The sequence below is a fragment of the Rhamphochromis sp. 'chilingali' genome (genome assembly GCF_963969265.1).
Source record: "Rhamphochromis sp. 'chilingali' genome assembly, chromosome: 19".
NCBI classification, from domain to species: domain Eukaryota; kingdom Metazoa; phylum Chordata; class Actinopteri; order Cichliformes; family Cichlidae; genus Rhamphochromis; species Rhamphochromis sp. 'chilingali'.
Window position 1 is genome coordinate 12,640,002 of NC_137946.1, and position 15,862 is coordinate 12,655,863.

General features: G+C 41.7%; 1 protein-coding gene across 2 annotated transcripts; it reads left to right on the plus strand.

The window, feature by feature from the left end:
• Positions 1 to 3,070: 3,070 nt before the first annotated feature.
• slc12a9 (solute carrier family 12 member 9) lies at positions 3,071 to 14,017 on the plus strand. 2 transcript variants are annotated; one of them, XM_080866927.1, is made up of 14 exons: positions 3,071 to 3,355; positions 5,085 to 5,322; positions 5,434 to 5,568; positions 5,668 to 5,805; positions 5,914 to 6,216; positions 6,318 to 6,425; positions 8,537 to 8,648; positions 8,725 to 8,882; positions 8,965 to 9,047; positions 9,127 to 9,251; positions 10,346 to 10,538; positions 10,638 to 10,812; positions 11,792 to 11,938; positions 12,034 to 14,017. In XM_080866927.1, the coding sequence occupies exons 2-14, from the start codon at positions 5,118 to 5,120 to the stop codon at positions 12,858 to 12,860; spliced, it is 2,709 nt and encodes a 902-aa protein (XP_080723053.1). In that variant the 5' UTR covers positions 3,071 to 3,355; positions 5,085 to 5,117; the 3' UTR covers positions 12,861 to 14,017. The 2 variants fall into 2 exon arrangements, with proteins under 2 accessions (XP_080723053.1, XP_080723054.1); XM_080866928.1 differs by lacking the exon at positions 3,071 to 3,355 and adding an exon at positions 3,807 to 3,956.
• The last annotated feature ends 1,845 nt before the right edge of the window (positions 14,018 to 15,862 follow it).

A 15,862-nucleotide genomic window follows, 5' to 3' on the forward strand; every position in this document is an offset into this window, starting at 1 on the left:
GTGCAGAGTTTTCCCACCTTTGTCCCCTGATGAATGCACAAACATGAATCTATGATATTACAACTTAGTGGGATCAAGAATGACTGTAATCAGTCAACCCTCACAAGGGAACTTTTTGTGGAGAAAACTCTTTGAGAGTATTTTTATTTTTTTATTTTTTTGCAGAGAAATGATAAAATGAATGAAATGCAGGTTGCAGAGAAGTAACAAAAAGCTTTTAGCGCTTAAGTGTGGATTTTCTTAGTTAAAGTAATCGCATTACTTCGAATTTACTTCTGGAATATTTAAGATCTTAAGCAAATGTTGAAAATATTAAACTTAAAATAACACAATACTAATATTAATGCAATATTATGTCATGAAGGGCCAAACCATTATAAACAAGAATACATATGGTTCTGTATAAAAATCTTCAGACATCCACACTTTCATTATATTTAGCTATGGGAAAATGGTGCAGAGATTTATTGAAGCATGTTAAAACACACATGGAAATACAATATATCAGGCAGAAACAGAGTTTAACAATTCTAACGAGCTTAAAAGTCAATATTCGATAGGACCACCTTTATTCTTCACAGCCTGAACTGTGCTAGGCAGCTTGTAATTTCTCTAAATAGTCTTCAGGAAGAGTTACGGTCTGGACTCTGGGGAGGCCAGTCCATGACTTATATGTGGCAGTGTGTGTTTTTCTTTCTAGGTGTGCATTTACTGCATTGGTGTGTGTTTGGGATCATTGTGATGCTGAAAAATAAAGTAGGTAAGCAAGTAAAGTTTATTTATATATCACCAAAACCAAAGTACTTTACAAGAAAAAAGTAACATAAAAATAAATAAATGGGTTCCTTAAAATTCATGGTCAAGATGTTCACATTATTTTTCCCATCATACTCATCCAGTTAGCTGCCCCTCTCTGAGCCTGGTTCTGCTGGAGTTTTTGCTTCCCACTGTCACAAAGTGCTTCTTCACAGGGGACTGTGTCATTATTGGGGTTTCTCTCTAATACTGTAGGGTCATTACCTTAAATATAAAGTCCCCTGAGGCAACTGTTGGTTTGAATTTGTGCCATATAAATAAAAATGAATTGAAATTAAACTGAATTATTAGATAAAACAACACAACAGCAACCTGTCCTCCAGCAACAGTTCCATTTCAGCTGTTTCCAAAGCTGTATTTCATCCGCTCTGATTTAAAGACAACCACAGCTGATGCATTTCTGTTTATGTATGGACACAAAATTTATCACATATGCAGCTGCAAGACCATTTAAGACTTTAAATACAAACAGCACTACTTTTTAATTCTTTAATACACAGTGAGCCAGTGCAAGACTGTCAACCCTGCAGTAATATGGGGTAGTTTATAGATGAGCAAGAGACTAACTCTAATATAGAGTGCATTAAAGCTGAAAATCATGCTCATACCTTCCAGAATTGACAATTTTAAAAGAGGTTTGAGTATTTATTTAGATTGTTCTGATAGGGCAACGCGTTAGCATTGTTCTCTCCAGGTCAGTGGGGTTAGGTTAAGTGGTGACTGCTTCTAAATTGCCCATAGGTGTAAATGTGAGTGTGAATGGTTTTTACCCTGCGCTTTAATAAAAGTAGTTACTTTGTAAATCAGAGTTCATATTCCCATCAAATTCAACAAGATTCCCAACACCGCTGGCTGAAATGCAGCCCCGAACCATGAGAGAGCCTCCACCATGTTTTAGAGATGGCTGTGCATGCTTACTGTTGCACTTCTCTCCTGTCCTTGTCGTACATACAGATGATAACCTGAAGCCAAAAGTTTCAGATTAGGATTCATCACCCCATGAAAACTGTTGCCACTGATTTTTCAGTCCAGCTCTTGAATAATTTAGCATACCTGAGCTTTTCTCTGTGTTTTCCTTCCTTAAGAATGGCTTCTTGACAGCCACTGTCACTCACCCTTCTGATGATCTTTTAGATACTTTTCACCTGGTGAGGCTGTCTTAGGTCTGTCTTTTGTCTTCTACCTGTTCAATTTTCTCAGATTTTAGTGAGAACACATTGTACCCCATGCCAAGATATACAAAGCTTTTGACTAATAGTTTTTTGAGAATCACATTGGTTGGTGCAAATACTATTTTATGCCTATCAAACTCCATTATCTTTGGCATAAAAAAATAGATTCAGCTGAAGAAGCTTGAATAAACTGTGTGCTTTTGCACAAGGCTGATAGTAACAAAGTCCCAAAAGATATTCAAAATAGGTTCTTTGCTAAGTGTTCTGTTTTGAGTAAACACAACACTGGCTCATCTCTTGAGCTTGAATGATTCAAAGGTCAATGTTAAGTGGCTTAATAAACAACTGAAAATAAGGGGAAAAGCAGCCAGTGTCCAAAAAGAAAAAAAATCTTTAAAAGGCCTTCAAAAAACCTGGAGAACCTATCAATACCTTTAAAAAAAATAAATAAATTACAAGACTTGGAAGCAAAAACGAAAGAAATGAGGGACAGCTCGAGACTTTTGCACAGCACTTCGTGCACTAGAGCCTTCTGCAAACATCTGATCAGATGTTGATACTGCAGTAGTGCTTCCGAGGGCACATGCTGCATGACATTTCAGTCTGCAGGCTATGCACCCACCGACATTATGCAACTCCCGCACAAACGTTCTCGATTACATCGAGAAGTGGTTTGATTTCCTGGAGTTGAATGGATGGAGATGAACAGATTGATTTTCTTTGGGTTTTATTTTTGTTTTTAATCAAGAAAAACGCCATTATTTGACAGGTTTAGTCGGTGCCCATGTTTGACCAGTAAGTCCTCTTTGATATTTGGTGACCCCTGGAGGGAAGAAATGGCATTGCACTCCAGGATACAGATCGACCTATACTGTGTGCTAAATGAGCCGGTGTTCATACAGTACTCAGTACAGGCTGCTCAGAACAGACTGCGATCCAGAGTCATCACCTGCACTCTTCTACACTTATTTAAAGTGACTTATAAAGCCCTGGCGAGGCCACCAGTTGGGGGCGTGGTTTTCTCTGACAAGCAGTACCTTTCCTCATATTTGTAATGTTTTGCCCTCCCCTGTAGGCAGTCACATGAGCAGTGTCAGCTCTCCCGTGACACTTTTTAACAAATAACAGAGGGAACGAGGCGTGCCGCGGTAGTTGTATTATTATTGGGCAGCACATCTTTCGCAGCATCCAACTCTAGGGGAAGCTAATCTCGGTCAGCCAGCCCATTGCTTCCACATTTGTGAGTCTACTGCGCATCTGACGCGAGAGACTTCTCCACACAACTGACACAGGCTCAACCAAACACCCAGCTTCCAAACCAACAAAAGGAGTTCACAAGCAGGAAGTGGTTGAAAGTGTGCCGAGAGGTAAGGTTGACTCTGCTCGGTGTTTTAGCTGGGGGCGGGGGGAAGGCACATCACATCACGGGGCGCGTTTCGTGGCAAACATGTTTGATTTTGCCGATTGAATGACAGTTCAGGAGCATTTAGATCAGCTGTGTTGTTTACATTATGGCGGGATCAGCCGGCCCGAACTTCCTGACCGTCGGGCTTGGGGAGAAATTTACCCAAAATGCACCAGCACACGCATAGTTAAGCTTTTGCCCCGATTTACCCTTCTCTGGAGATGTAAAGTTTTTATGCTCCAGTTGCTCCACCCTCATCCAACGTACATGTGACGGAAGCGGTGATTTATTTTACCTACCTACATGTTTATAAAAATAGGGTCCGGGGACCCAGGAGGGCCTATAATTCCCGATAGACTGAATCGTGGTTTTCGTCATCATCATCATTTATCATCGTAAACATCAGCACAGTGCGTCACTGACAGCATCTTGCAGAGCATGCGCCATAATGCCCGTTTCAGCATCAACTAGAATACAGGAACTCACAAACTGATGCATGTGGCTATCTCTGAATGCTTAACTTCCCTTTTATAACCACCAAGAAGTCGTTTGTCATGATGAGGGTAAGCCTATGTAATTTACGAAAGACTTGCAACTAACACAAAACAAATAACAGCTGAGAAGCTCTGTGAATTCAAGTGCCTTTCTGACGCTTTCTTTAGTTTATGTCTCAAATGAGACAAAGGAAAACCTCATGTGAGCAGGTGACACCAATAAGTGTTTGCCCTTTTTTGTTGTTATCCTTGAGAAATAGATCTAAATTAACTGTCTATTTAACAGATAGTATCATTGACATAAATCAGTTGCTAGCTAGAACCCTCTATAATAATTTGGAGAAAATGTACCTGGCGTGTTCAGTCAAGCTCTGTTGTGTATGACTTAGGTGGCAGTCTGGGTTTCCTATCATGTGATTTCTGTAGCTGAGCTAATAGCTTTCAGAAAGCTGCTCTGCTGGTTCAGTGATGAAAAATATCTCCTTGAGGAATAATTACAAAGCGAATGCTGAGAGGAACAAAACACGCAAGGCCACCTGGTTGCTGCTCAGCTGAGGTGGCTGCTGTTTTTTTTTCTCTCTCCTGTATGTCAAAACAGACAAGCAGCTGTGAATCAGGTGACTACAAATACCGACCTGAAGTGTGAGCAGGAACTTCATAATGAAGTCTGCTATAAACTTGGCCTGCAGATTCTTTCTGCAGCATGTGAGCGTTTGATCGTGATGATAAAGAAAAAACAAAAGTACTTACTTTTAAACCAGCTAATTCTCAGCTGGTGAAGAGTAACTACTTGATCAGGGCTTGTAAGTATTTATAAGACGTTCTAGGGCATTTGCTGTTGTTTCACATGATGATCACTTGTTTTTAGGAGGCACTGAAAGGGGCGAGGAGGCAAATTCTCAGCGTGATTTCAAAACTGTGTGAAAATGGAGTTCCTATTGACCGTGCCACGCCCTTTAGCCTGCAGGCTTTCATATGTCCAAGTCAACAAAAGGAGAATGGGAGATAAGTGAGAGATAAATTGGGCTTAACAAATGACAGCAATCTGTGTTGTGCACAAAGCAGACAGACAAGGTAGAAGTGACTCAGGCCATCAACTCCAAGTTCAGATGCTGCCTGCCTGAAGCAGATTAAACTCCGTAGAGCTGCTTCAAAATGGTTTTAAAACGGTCTCTATTGGTTTCTTTTTTTCCACAGGAGTAGACTAAGCAGAACCTCTTCTCTGCAGCCATGTCAAACGAACACACGCCCCTGATCACCTCAGGGGTGTGCGGTCTGAATGTGACTGCAGCGGTATGTGGCACGGATGCGGACCCCACCCAAGAATCCAGCTCCGGGACGCCAAATCAGAATCCTCGAAAATTGAACACGTTTTTCGGTGTTATGGTGCCAACTGTCCTCTCAATGTTCAGCATTGTGCTATTTCTGAGAACAGGTGAGAGGCGCATGTTTGAACAGATTTTAAAAAAGCCATGCTTGGCATGTTTTTAATGGCTCACGTCATTGTGCTGTAGTGACTCACGTGGTGTGATCTCCTTCTTTGCAGGGTTTGTGGTTGGTCATGCGGGCCTGTTGCAGGCTCTTTTGATGGTGGTTGTAGCCTACACCATCATATCTCTTACGATACTGTCCATCTGTGCTATTTCCACCAATGGTGCGATACAGGGCGGTGGAGCGTATTGTATCCTTACAGACCAAACTGTTTCAAACTCTTTTTTTTTAAAATCATCCTTTGCCACAGTTTCAGGTGAACCATAAGCCTTAACAAAAACACAATCAGACATGATAAGCCGGTCTCTGGGACCCGAGTTTGGAGGAAGTATTGGTTTAATGTTCTTTCTAGCAAAAATCTTTGCATGTGGAGGCTATGTTCTAGGTCTCGTAGAAGCCATACTTGATGTATTTGGTGCAGATCCCGGTAAGGTCCTACTCGTATTTTGTTTCACTATATATATATTTTTTCCATTAAATGATCTACTTCATTTACTTTATCCCATAAGTTTTCTGCCTGATTTTTTCTTTTTAGACTCCTCTGTGTCCACGGGCGTGCGGGTGCTTCCCCAGGGTTACTGGTACACAGTGTTGTATTCTGCAGTAATCCTTCTGCTGTGTCTGCTTGTGTGTCTGGTGGGCGCCCACATCTACTCCCGCACTGCCTTCGTCATCCTTCTGGTGGTCACTGTATCGCTGCTGTCTGTCTTCATCAGTTCTGTAGCAGTCAAACCTCAAGAATTCTTCATTACCCACCACGGACCTAGCAACCAGACCCTCCATTACAACGCCAGCTACACTGGTTTCAGCGCCACCACACTGAAGAACAACCTGGGCCGTAAGTATAGATGGGCCACAAGTGTTAATGCTTGTAAGGACAGGGAAGCATCTATTTAAGGTCTTGCTGAGGTTCCTCTTTTTTTCCCCCTTTCTCTCTAGCTGGTTACTCGTTGGACTACAGCACCAACTCTGTCATGTCTTTTGCCACCGTGTTTGCGGTCATGTTCACCAGCTGCACAGGAATCATGGCTGGAGCCAACATGTCAGGTGAAAATTTGTTGGGGGTGACAGTGCTACTAGCGATATTTTTAAATACTTTCCTTTTTCTTGAACGTTTACGTCTTTTTGATTATTTGAACGACATTTCAGAGGCAGATATTGCAGTTTCTACCAAAATCTAGTGGTAGATTTAAAAGCAGGACTTTCACTTCCTGTTATCGTTTCTTATATTATCTTGCGTTACCACAATACCCAAAAGATCTCTGTGACTGTTTTCTCAAGGTCTCCTCATGGTGCATTATGCACTGCGCAGAGGTCTTGAGTCATCCCTCATTTCTTTATATTTTGTGAGGAAAGAATTTAAATGCATGGAGTAATTTATTGAAAAGTGCAAAGATACATGAAAACATGAGAGGAAAAGACAAAAACAGAGTCTAACAAGCTTGAAAGTCAATATTTGGTGTGTTCAACTTTATTCTTTAATGCACCCTGTCATGTCTTTAAGTAGTCTTCACTAATAGTTCTCCAGGCCTCTTGAAAGACATTCAAAGCTCGTCTTTGGATGTTGGCTGCTTTTTGTTCCATTTTCTGTCACAATGCTTCGATGCTGATCGTGCTCCACTGTGTGGTTTTTCTGTCCAGGTAGGTTTTTTTCTGCATTGGTAGTATGTTTGCAAACTGATGACATTCATAATTTCATCAATTTTAGCAAGGTCTCTGACACCACTGACTGAAATGGAGTGCAGAACCTTGACAGAGTCTCCACTGTGTTTCACAGATGGCTGTAAATATCCTTGACCTCCTCTGTACATATTTCCTTTTCTCTTAAGAATTCCTTGATAGCCATCCTTTTACAGAGATTGTTTCTGATAAAGCTTCAGCGAACAGTTTATGGATCAACTGGTGGACGAGATTTATTTCTCAGTTCTCTGTCAGGCCTTAGCTGGACCTTTTCTCATTTCTTAAGGGCATGACTTTCAGATAATATTGTGGATATTTTTTAAGACCTGGAAACAAGTGGACAAGTAGACGTTTGTTCTCCACTTGTCCAGGTTCCAAATAGTTTTTAAGGACACGCTGCACACTAAGCTGACATGTGTCAAGTTTTCAGCTGATAGCTCTTTGGGAATCATGTAAATATTTAAAAAATACTTTTTTGTATCTATCAAACTTTGTTATCTTTTCTTAAGAAATGGCAACAAATGATGTCTGTGAAGGTTCTCAGTCATCCAGGTCATCGTAGTCTAAGGAGCTTGGAAGGAAAAGCGTCTGGACTTCTTTAAGTTGCTTGAAGACGTTTCACCTCTCATCCGAGAAGCTTCTTCAGTTCTAAGGTCAAATGGTGGGGAGTCCCAGATTTAAACCCAGTGGCAGTATTATCCCCCCAAAGAGGGACAAAAGGACCCCCTGATGATCCTCTACCTAATCACATGAGCCGAGGTGTGAAACTGGGTGTGGGTCCCAATCAGCCAGGGTTTCGGGTGAGCTCATTGTGAAACCTGGGCCCACCCTATCATGTGATTTCCTGAGGTCAGATGGCCCAGGGTGTGAGTGGGCGTTAAGGCGTCTGGGAAGGGATCTCAAAACTGGATTATAGATGGCAGACAGTTCGTGTCGCAAACCACTGGGACTCTCCACCATTTGACCCTTAGAACTGAAGACGCTTCTCGGATGAGAGGTGAAACGTCTTCTAGCAACTTAAAGAAGTCCAGACGCTTTTCTTTCCAAGCTCCTTAGACGGCAACAAATGATGTGTTTTTGCAACACGTTGCTGGTAACAAAGTGCCTAAAGGTACAATTTAAAATTGGTTCTGCGCTAAGTTGTCTGTTTTGTGTAAACGCAACACTGGTTCATCCCTTGAGTTAGGTGTCTTTTGGGTGTCAGTGTGAAGTGGCTTATGAAAGACATTCTTCTGGAGATGGTCAGGTGCAATTACTGGAGTGTAAATGAGTGAAGAAGCGGCCAATTCAAAAGCTCTTTTGAAAGCCTGGAGAACTATTCCTTGAAACATAATAGTCTGGCTCCTTATCAGAGAAGTATAAAGAATCGGTGGTGGCTCAAGACCTTTGCACAATACTGTATGAACATGCAAAAATTGGTCTCACGTACATAAACATGCACTTCATGACAGCAGCTCTTACTCCACTCATCTCTGCAGGGGAGCTGAAGAATCCGAGTGTTGCAATCCCTAAAGGCACCATCATAGCCGTCAGTTACACTTTCATCGTCTACGTCCTGCTCTTCCTCATGATCAGCGCTACCTGTGACAGGTCGGAAATGGCTTATCAAATATAAATGACATAAAAATAGGACGTTTGAGTTATGATAACAAACATATTTCTTTAGGACCCTGTTGATTCAAGATTATGGCTTTTTGCAACGGATCAACTTATGGCCACCGTTTGTCACTATTGGGATATACTGCGCCTCACTGTCAGCAGCGATGTGTGCCATGATAGGAGCGTCCCGTATCCTGCATGCTCTTGCTCTGGATCACCTCTTTGGTAAGGCTCATCCTTTTTTTTAAAATATTTTTTTATACTTCTTATGGGATTAATTATGAAACTTTAATGGTTTTCCTCAAAGGCTTGCCATTAGCCCCAGCTGCCATCACATCAGCTTCAGGAAATCCTTGGGTGGCGGTGCTGTTCACCTGGGGCCTGACACAGGTGAGTTCCTGCAGCCCGCAGGTCCCTGTTTTTGAAATTGGAACTGGTTGACTAACCTGTAGTTTGTGGCTTGTTGCAGTGCGTGGTGTTTGCAGGGGAGCTCAATGTGATAGCAGGTTTGGTGACTGTTTTCTACTTACTTGCCTACGCTGCAGTTGACTTGGCCTGTTTGGCGCTTGAGTGGGCATCAGCTCCAAATTTCAGGTAATGAGCACAGACTGTATATTAAAAGATGGCTGTAGCCTCTGGGTTAAAAAAAATGGAGCCAATGGACGAATGCTTTAAACTAGGATTTTTTTTTTTTTAAAGGTTAACTCGTATGGACCCAAAACCTTACTACTTGCATGATTAATCACCTCATTAAACACTTTTAAACACTTAAACTTTTGACTTAATGTGCAAGTTAGCATAGTGTTCATGTTATAAAATGTAGCCCTGTTTAGTGTAAAACAGCTGATAAAGCACTATATGTGTAAAAAGTTGCTACCACACTATCATGCTGTGCCCAGTGCTTTTTGATTCAGAGCCACACCTTGCTTGTGATGTCTAGTTTCAAAATATGCACATGTTAATGACTAAAATGCTTAACTCATGCTTAAGGTTTTAAATTCTGCAAAATGTCTTAAGTAGAGTCGTAATAAATACTGATCAACCAGTAGTGAAAGAACAATAAAAACTTGTGTGGTGTCTGCTGACCTCTGTCAGTGGCAACTCATTGTTGACATTGTGGAACCTACAATGTCGTTACATTAACAGACAACAGCAAGCTTCATCATATTAGCATGAATTCAGCAGGAGGATAAGTTGCAGTGAAGCTGCAGCAATAATGTGTCACTGCATTAGCTGATTTTGGTTATAATCTGAATGGTTTCCAGCAAAAGTGAAAAACATTTTAGGTTTGCAAATGTGAGAACTTGTTGCTTTTCTGTATTATCGTGAGGTTATTGTTTAATTGTTAGGAGTCTGTGTTGACAAGAAAGATGTGATGGTAATTTTTCAAAAAACGTCTGACATTTTCAGAGAACAAATGGTTAATAGATTTGATTGTGACCGCAAAGCAGTTGAAAGCACTTAGTAACAGGACTGTAAATATCACAGCCCGAGAGCATTTTAGTCCTTCTGTGCCTACATTTAACATTGTGCTATGGTACCATGAAAGTGTAATCAATTAATCAATTCTGGAAGGACATAAGAAAACACTTGTTCTGTGACACTACAAAAGCTAAACATATATTGCCATAAAAGTGATATCCATCCGCTCGTGCTGTTCATGTCTTGTCTGTGTGTGTGTTTAACAGACCAACCTTCCAGCTCTTTTCCTGGCACACCTGCCTGCTGGGGATTGTGAGCTGTTTGGCCATGATGTTCGTCATCAATCCCGTGTACTCCTCGGGCAGCATCGTGCTCCTCCTACTGCTGCTGCTTTTCCTCCACTACAGATCGCCCACTAGCAGCTGGGGCTACATCAGCCAGGCTCTCATTTTCCACCAGGTTATCTGGACACAGTCACTCGCACTCATACACACAAAGTCCAGCATGCACTACAGTTTCTCAATAGTTTCGCTTCTCTTTATCCGCTCTGGTTTTTAGGTGCGCAAGTATCTGCTGATGCTGGATGTGAGGAAAGACCACGTGAAGTTCTGGAGGCCGCAGGTGTTGTTGATGGTGGCCAACCCCCGCTCTTCCAGCCAGCTCATCCTGTTTGTAAATCAGCTGAAGAAGGGAGGACTGTATGTGCTGGGTCATGTGCAGCTGGGAGATCTGGGTAATGCTCATTAGGTGGCGTGTTATGGCCGTCTGCAGCTAACAGTATTAAATTACTCTTATCGTCGTGGTTTTGCTTATGACTTAACTGAAGTTGCTGCTGCTGTTGTTTGAAGGCCTCAGATACTCACATTCAGTATCAGTTTTGCACTGTTTGGGTTCTGTGACTAATTCGTACCAAAGCATTTTGTTACCTGTAGTGCTGAAACATTGTGTATTTATAGCTAAAACCTACCTTTTGATGTCCTGTGCCTGGAAAGCCTGACGCTATGAATCAACTTGCAGTCATCTGTAAGTTGTAGGATTCATATGAGCTCTGACAGGCCTGATCACACATACCATCATGAAAAGTTTCCTTGTGGGGACTTAATGTGCAGGAGCTTTTGCACTTGACTTTTTTCCTGTGGCACAGTAGCTTCAAACTGAGGGTTCAGATAGATAATTAGCTCCTTATTGATTTGGCCTTGCGGAACTACATTTCTTTTTATTCAATCCTTAATCCATACTGCCACAATCCACTATCCTGCTGGGGCCTTTCTGCGTGGAGTCTACATGTTCTGATGTTTGTGTGGGTTAGGTTAGCTAAAATGATTATTCTAAATTGCCCATAGGTGCAAATGTGAGTGTGAATGGTTGTCTGTCTCTATGTGCTAGCCCTGCGATAGCCTGGGGACCTGACCAGGGTTCGACTCATTCTGTGGCATCTTGGAGAGGCTCCAGCTGAGTTGCTCCAGATGTTTATTTGAGTGTGGATGTGTGTGAATATCAGATAGAAAGCACTTAGACATAGAAAAACATGCTTTTATGAATGGGTGAATGAAACATGTTGCATAAAGCACTTTAAGTGCTTGAGCAGGACAGTGCTGTATAAGAACCAGTCCATTTACCACTCACCATTTCCTTGATGAAATTGCATCTATTAAATGAAGCTCTCAGCTTAGTTTTGGTGAATGTATTTTTCTGTCTACTCTGTGTTTTAGACACCTTGCCTTCAGATCCAGTCCAGCAGCAGTACAACTTTTGGATGAGCCTAGTTGATAAACTTGGGGTGAAGGCCTTTGTTGACCTGACACTCTCTCCTACTGTCAGACAGGGAACTCAGCATCTGCTTCGCATCACAGGCCTAGGTAAGCTCATTTTTGTCTCCTCGCTTTTCTGGTGATTGCATTCAGTCCAGAGTGTGACGTTACTTTATGTGCTGACTCCTACATTCCTCTAAAAGGTGGCATGAAGCCCAACATGCTGATTTTGGGGTTCTATGACAGCTGCACTCCTGAGGACTTCCTCCTGCAGGACTCTGCCTTCTGCGACACAGCAGTGGAACGAGGCGGCGAGGATGAATTTAATTTTGGGGTTGACCTGCCTTCACTGCAGGCTCATTTCCCCCCCGTCCGGGATGCAGAAAGCCCGCGGTGGCTCGCACCAGAGGAATACGTTGGGATAATTTCTGACGCCATTAAAATGAACAAGAGCGTGTGCCTGGGTCGGTATTTCTTCCAGTTAGAGGGAGAAGATAAAGACAGCAAGGTTGACGGCTCGGAGCGGATTATAGACGTGTGGCCGCTCAACCTGCTCCAGCCGGGCAGCCGTGACTACGAGGACGTGTGCAGCCTCTTTCTGCTGCAGATGGCCTGCGTACTCAACATGTCCAACAAATGGCGGCATGCAAAAATGAGAATTTTCCTCAACGTGGGAACCGCTTCCAGCGACCAGGGATGGATGGTCAACGAAGAGGCCTTTCGAGAGCTGCTGAGGAAGCTGAGGATCAGGGCGTCGATAAAGATCGTGCCATGGGACTCTGTGGTGCAGCACCACACTCCCACCGCAGAGCCAGCACAAGCTCCGTCCAAGAGCTTCTTGTCAGCAGTGAACCACATGTTGATGGAGCACAGCTCGCAAGCTACCGTTCGCTTCCTGTATTTACCTCAACCTCCTTCACAACGCAGCCAGTCACAGGTGTTTCTAGCTCAGCTGGAAGCAGTGACCAATGAATTGGGTCCAACGCTTCTAATTCACGGCGTCACCCCAGTCACGTACACTGACCTCTGAGCATGTGCGGTGATGACTTTTTGTCATCGCAGTACGATTTGTCATTGAAATAGTGTCTTATCTCATTGTTCACTTAAATGCGGGTAGCAACGATGGTCAAGTAGCACTTGAGGTCTTTCATTTAAATATGATATTTCCTTATTTTTATATACTTGAACTATTGAACTGGCTTCAACTGAACCAGGAACCGGGAGAATACTTTGCTTTTGTTGATACAACCTTCTTCTTGCATTATCTTCAGACCTGTCTAAACAAAATCAGGCCAAAGGCTCTTCGTAACAAACGCGCACGTTGTTTTAAGCTGCGCGGGTTGCCCAGGGCATTACATATAGAATATATCTGTCTATAATTTCAGTGCTGAAATGCTGAGCTTTGGATTAACAAAAACGAGTGCAGAATAAATTCCTCTAGTTCAGTTTCTAAATGGCATTGTGTTCTTTTTGTTTGTACTTTTTTTTGCTGCCTACTTTCGTTCCTTCGCTCTCATGTTTCTGCTGGTTGCTGGACCAAGAGATCCAAAGACGTCTTTTGTTTGGGACCCTGTTTCATTCAGATTTGTATTTATTTGTTTTTGTTGTTGTTTTTCATGTCCTCATGCCAATTTATGAATTTTTTCCCCAGTGATATAAAAGGAATTGTTACAGTTTTGACATTAGAATGATACATTTGTTGCTATTATTTGTGTTTATTTAAAAAAAAAAAAAAAAGTGGATTGGACTTGGTGCTAGCAGAGCAGACTCTAAAAGTACTTCAGAAAGGGTTATTCAGTTACGTTGGAGGTGATAAATAATGATAACAATAACAAATATATTTCATATAATCATATTTCAGTCTTTCATGGTGAGGATGACATTTCAGACCAGTAAAGACAAACAAGTTTTCATCACATTTTTACAAAATATTCAAGTAACCATATTTACAACATGAGATGTCACAACACACCGAGTTTGTTGTCACTGCTGAAAAAGCATCAGCGTGTTCTTGTTTGTGCTTGATGAGAACACTTTTGGACTCTTGCACTCTAATATTACTGAAATTACTGCCACAGGCACTGTCTGTTGTCATCCCTGGAGCTGTTACGTAAATTAATATTTTTGTTGTAACCACTTATGTGTTCAAACCACAGAATGTAATAAAAACAGATCAAATCTACATATCTGCCAGTTGTATTACGATTCTTTTTTTCTTTGCCTTCAGTGCAATTCTCACATCAGAAAAGTCATTCTCACTACTCTTACTGCAGAATAATTTACTCCGCCCACGTTAACTTTTCTCATTGTTTTTATACAGTGCTGTAGTTTTTCCACATACTTCACAGCTAAAGATAGAAGTTGTTGTGTTGATGCACTTTTCATCTTAATCTCATTAAAACACAGTTTGCACTCTTGATTGCTCACTTTCCTGATTACTGCATTAGTGTTTTTACTGTAATCCAGGGGTAGGCAACCTTTCTGATGACGAGTGCCATTTAAAATTTCCTCAGAAGTCAGTGTGCCATATGATTGCATTAGCAATAAATTTAATAACGCTCTATATTAACGGTTACACACTATATAGAACCACTTTATAGAATTATATTTGTTCACAGATGAAACCAAAAAAAAAAAGACACTTTTTATCCATAACAAGAACTCCATAACAGCAAATGAACTATACAACAGAAAATACAAATGTTATTTATGGTCTCCTCACAACAATGATAAGAAAAATAAACTGGGCCAATATGGCATGTTTGTTAATACAGAGACACACATGTTAATGTGATCTCTGGTCTCCCACTCAGAGACATAGGTCTCCGACTGTCCAGCATTCAGACGGCTACCTGAGGACACTCATGTGAGAAAATCTGCTTACACAGATATGTAGAACCAAATACTGTCAATAAGGCCTCTGCAATGTTCTGAAGACAGTTAAACTTGTCAGGTAGTGATGTCCAGCAGGTGAAAATGCAAGCTCCATGAACACACACAGCTGTGGATTCCAGCTGCTTCGATGTTATATATATGATTTCTATACATTTTACACCAGATGGAAACTTTGGTTGTAAGCTTCAGATAATTATTTATTAAAAGCTAGACATTTTAAATGAGAATAAGAAGGTATTTCTTTGTGTCCCCCTTTCCCTGTTAATGCCCTACCTGGCCCCGCTGGCAAAACTTTGCTAGACCCGCCCCTGCACAGTTACCAGCTGTCAGCTACATTAAAAAAAAGGATCCTGGTGTTATTTGTCTCTCAGAAACAGTTCATAACTTCCCTTCAACTCATTCATGTCACCTAAAAGGTAAACCTGTTTCTCCATCCCCTGCTCAGCTCTGATGATTCAGTAAGGACATCTCCTGGTTTCATCTGCATGTTTCCCTCTCACCAGATATACAAACCGATATCATGGCCAGCAGCTTTTACAGCTGTGGCTCCAGCAAACATCAGCTACTAGAAAGTAATACTAAATACATTCTAACAACAGCTGATCAAGCTTAAACGTGCTGCTGTTGTTTAACGCGACATCCGGCGGTTTCCTCTTTCTGGTGCAAAGTTGGTGATAAACAAACGATCAGCGGATCATTGATCGTTTCATGATTGAAGTAGCAACAGGGGAGAGAGGGGGAGAGAATGAGAGAAGAAGAGGCAACTGTGCAGCGTAATGACAGAATAACTCCAGCTTTGTGTCTTTTTTTATTCTAGCTGAAGTCCGGGACAAACTGTTCCTTTTCACCTCAATACGAAACGCATAATATTTTCTCTGAATACGGGACGATTCAGTCTTTTTACAGGACGGTTGGCAACTCTACTAACTAACCTTATGAATAAAATAAAGTTCACTATTAGTACCATCAAAGCACCCACCCAGCTGTATAGAAACTCCGTCATGCTAGCTAGTACGCAGTAAGAGTTATTGTAACTGACTGTAAAAAGTCAGCAAAACGAAAATAAACTCCACCTAAACTTGGTTTATATCTGACCCAGATGGACTGCAGGTCATAACTTCTTACCTGAAGTTCAGT

Excerpts from the sequence above, each read along its gene's own strand:
- slc12a9 (XM_080866927.1), top strand. The coding sequence starts at position 5,118 with ATGTCAAACGAACACACGCCCCTGATCACCTCAGGGGTGTGCGGTCTG. Across the intron at positions 8,883-8,964 it reads TGCTCTGGATCACCTCTTTG|GCTTGCCATTAGCCCCAGCT; the intron begins GTAAGGCTCATC and ends TTTTCCTCAAAG. Across the intron at positions 10,539-10,637 it reads AGGCTCTCATTTTCCACCAG|GTGCGCAAGTATCTGCTGAT; the intron begins GTTATCTGGACA and ends TCTGGTTTTTAG.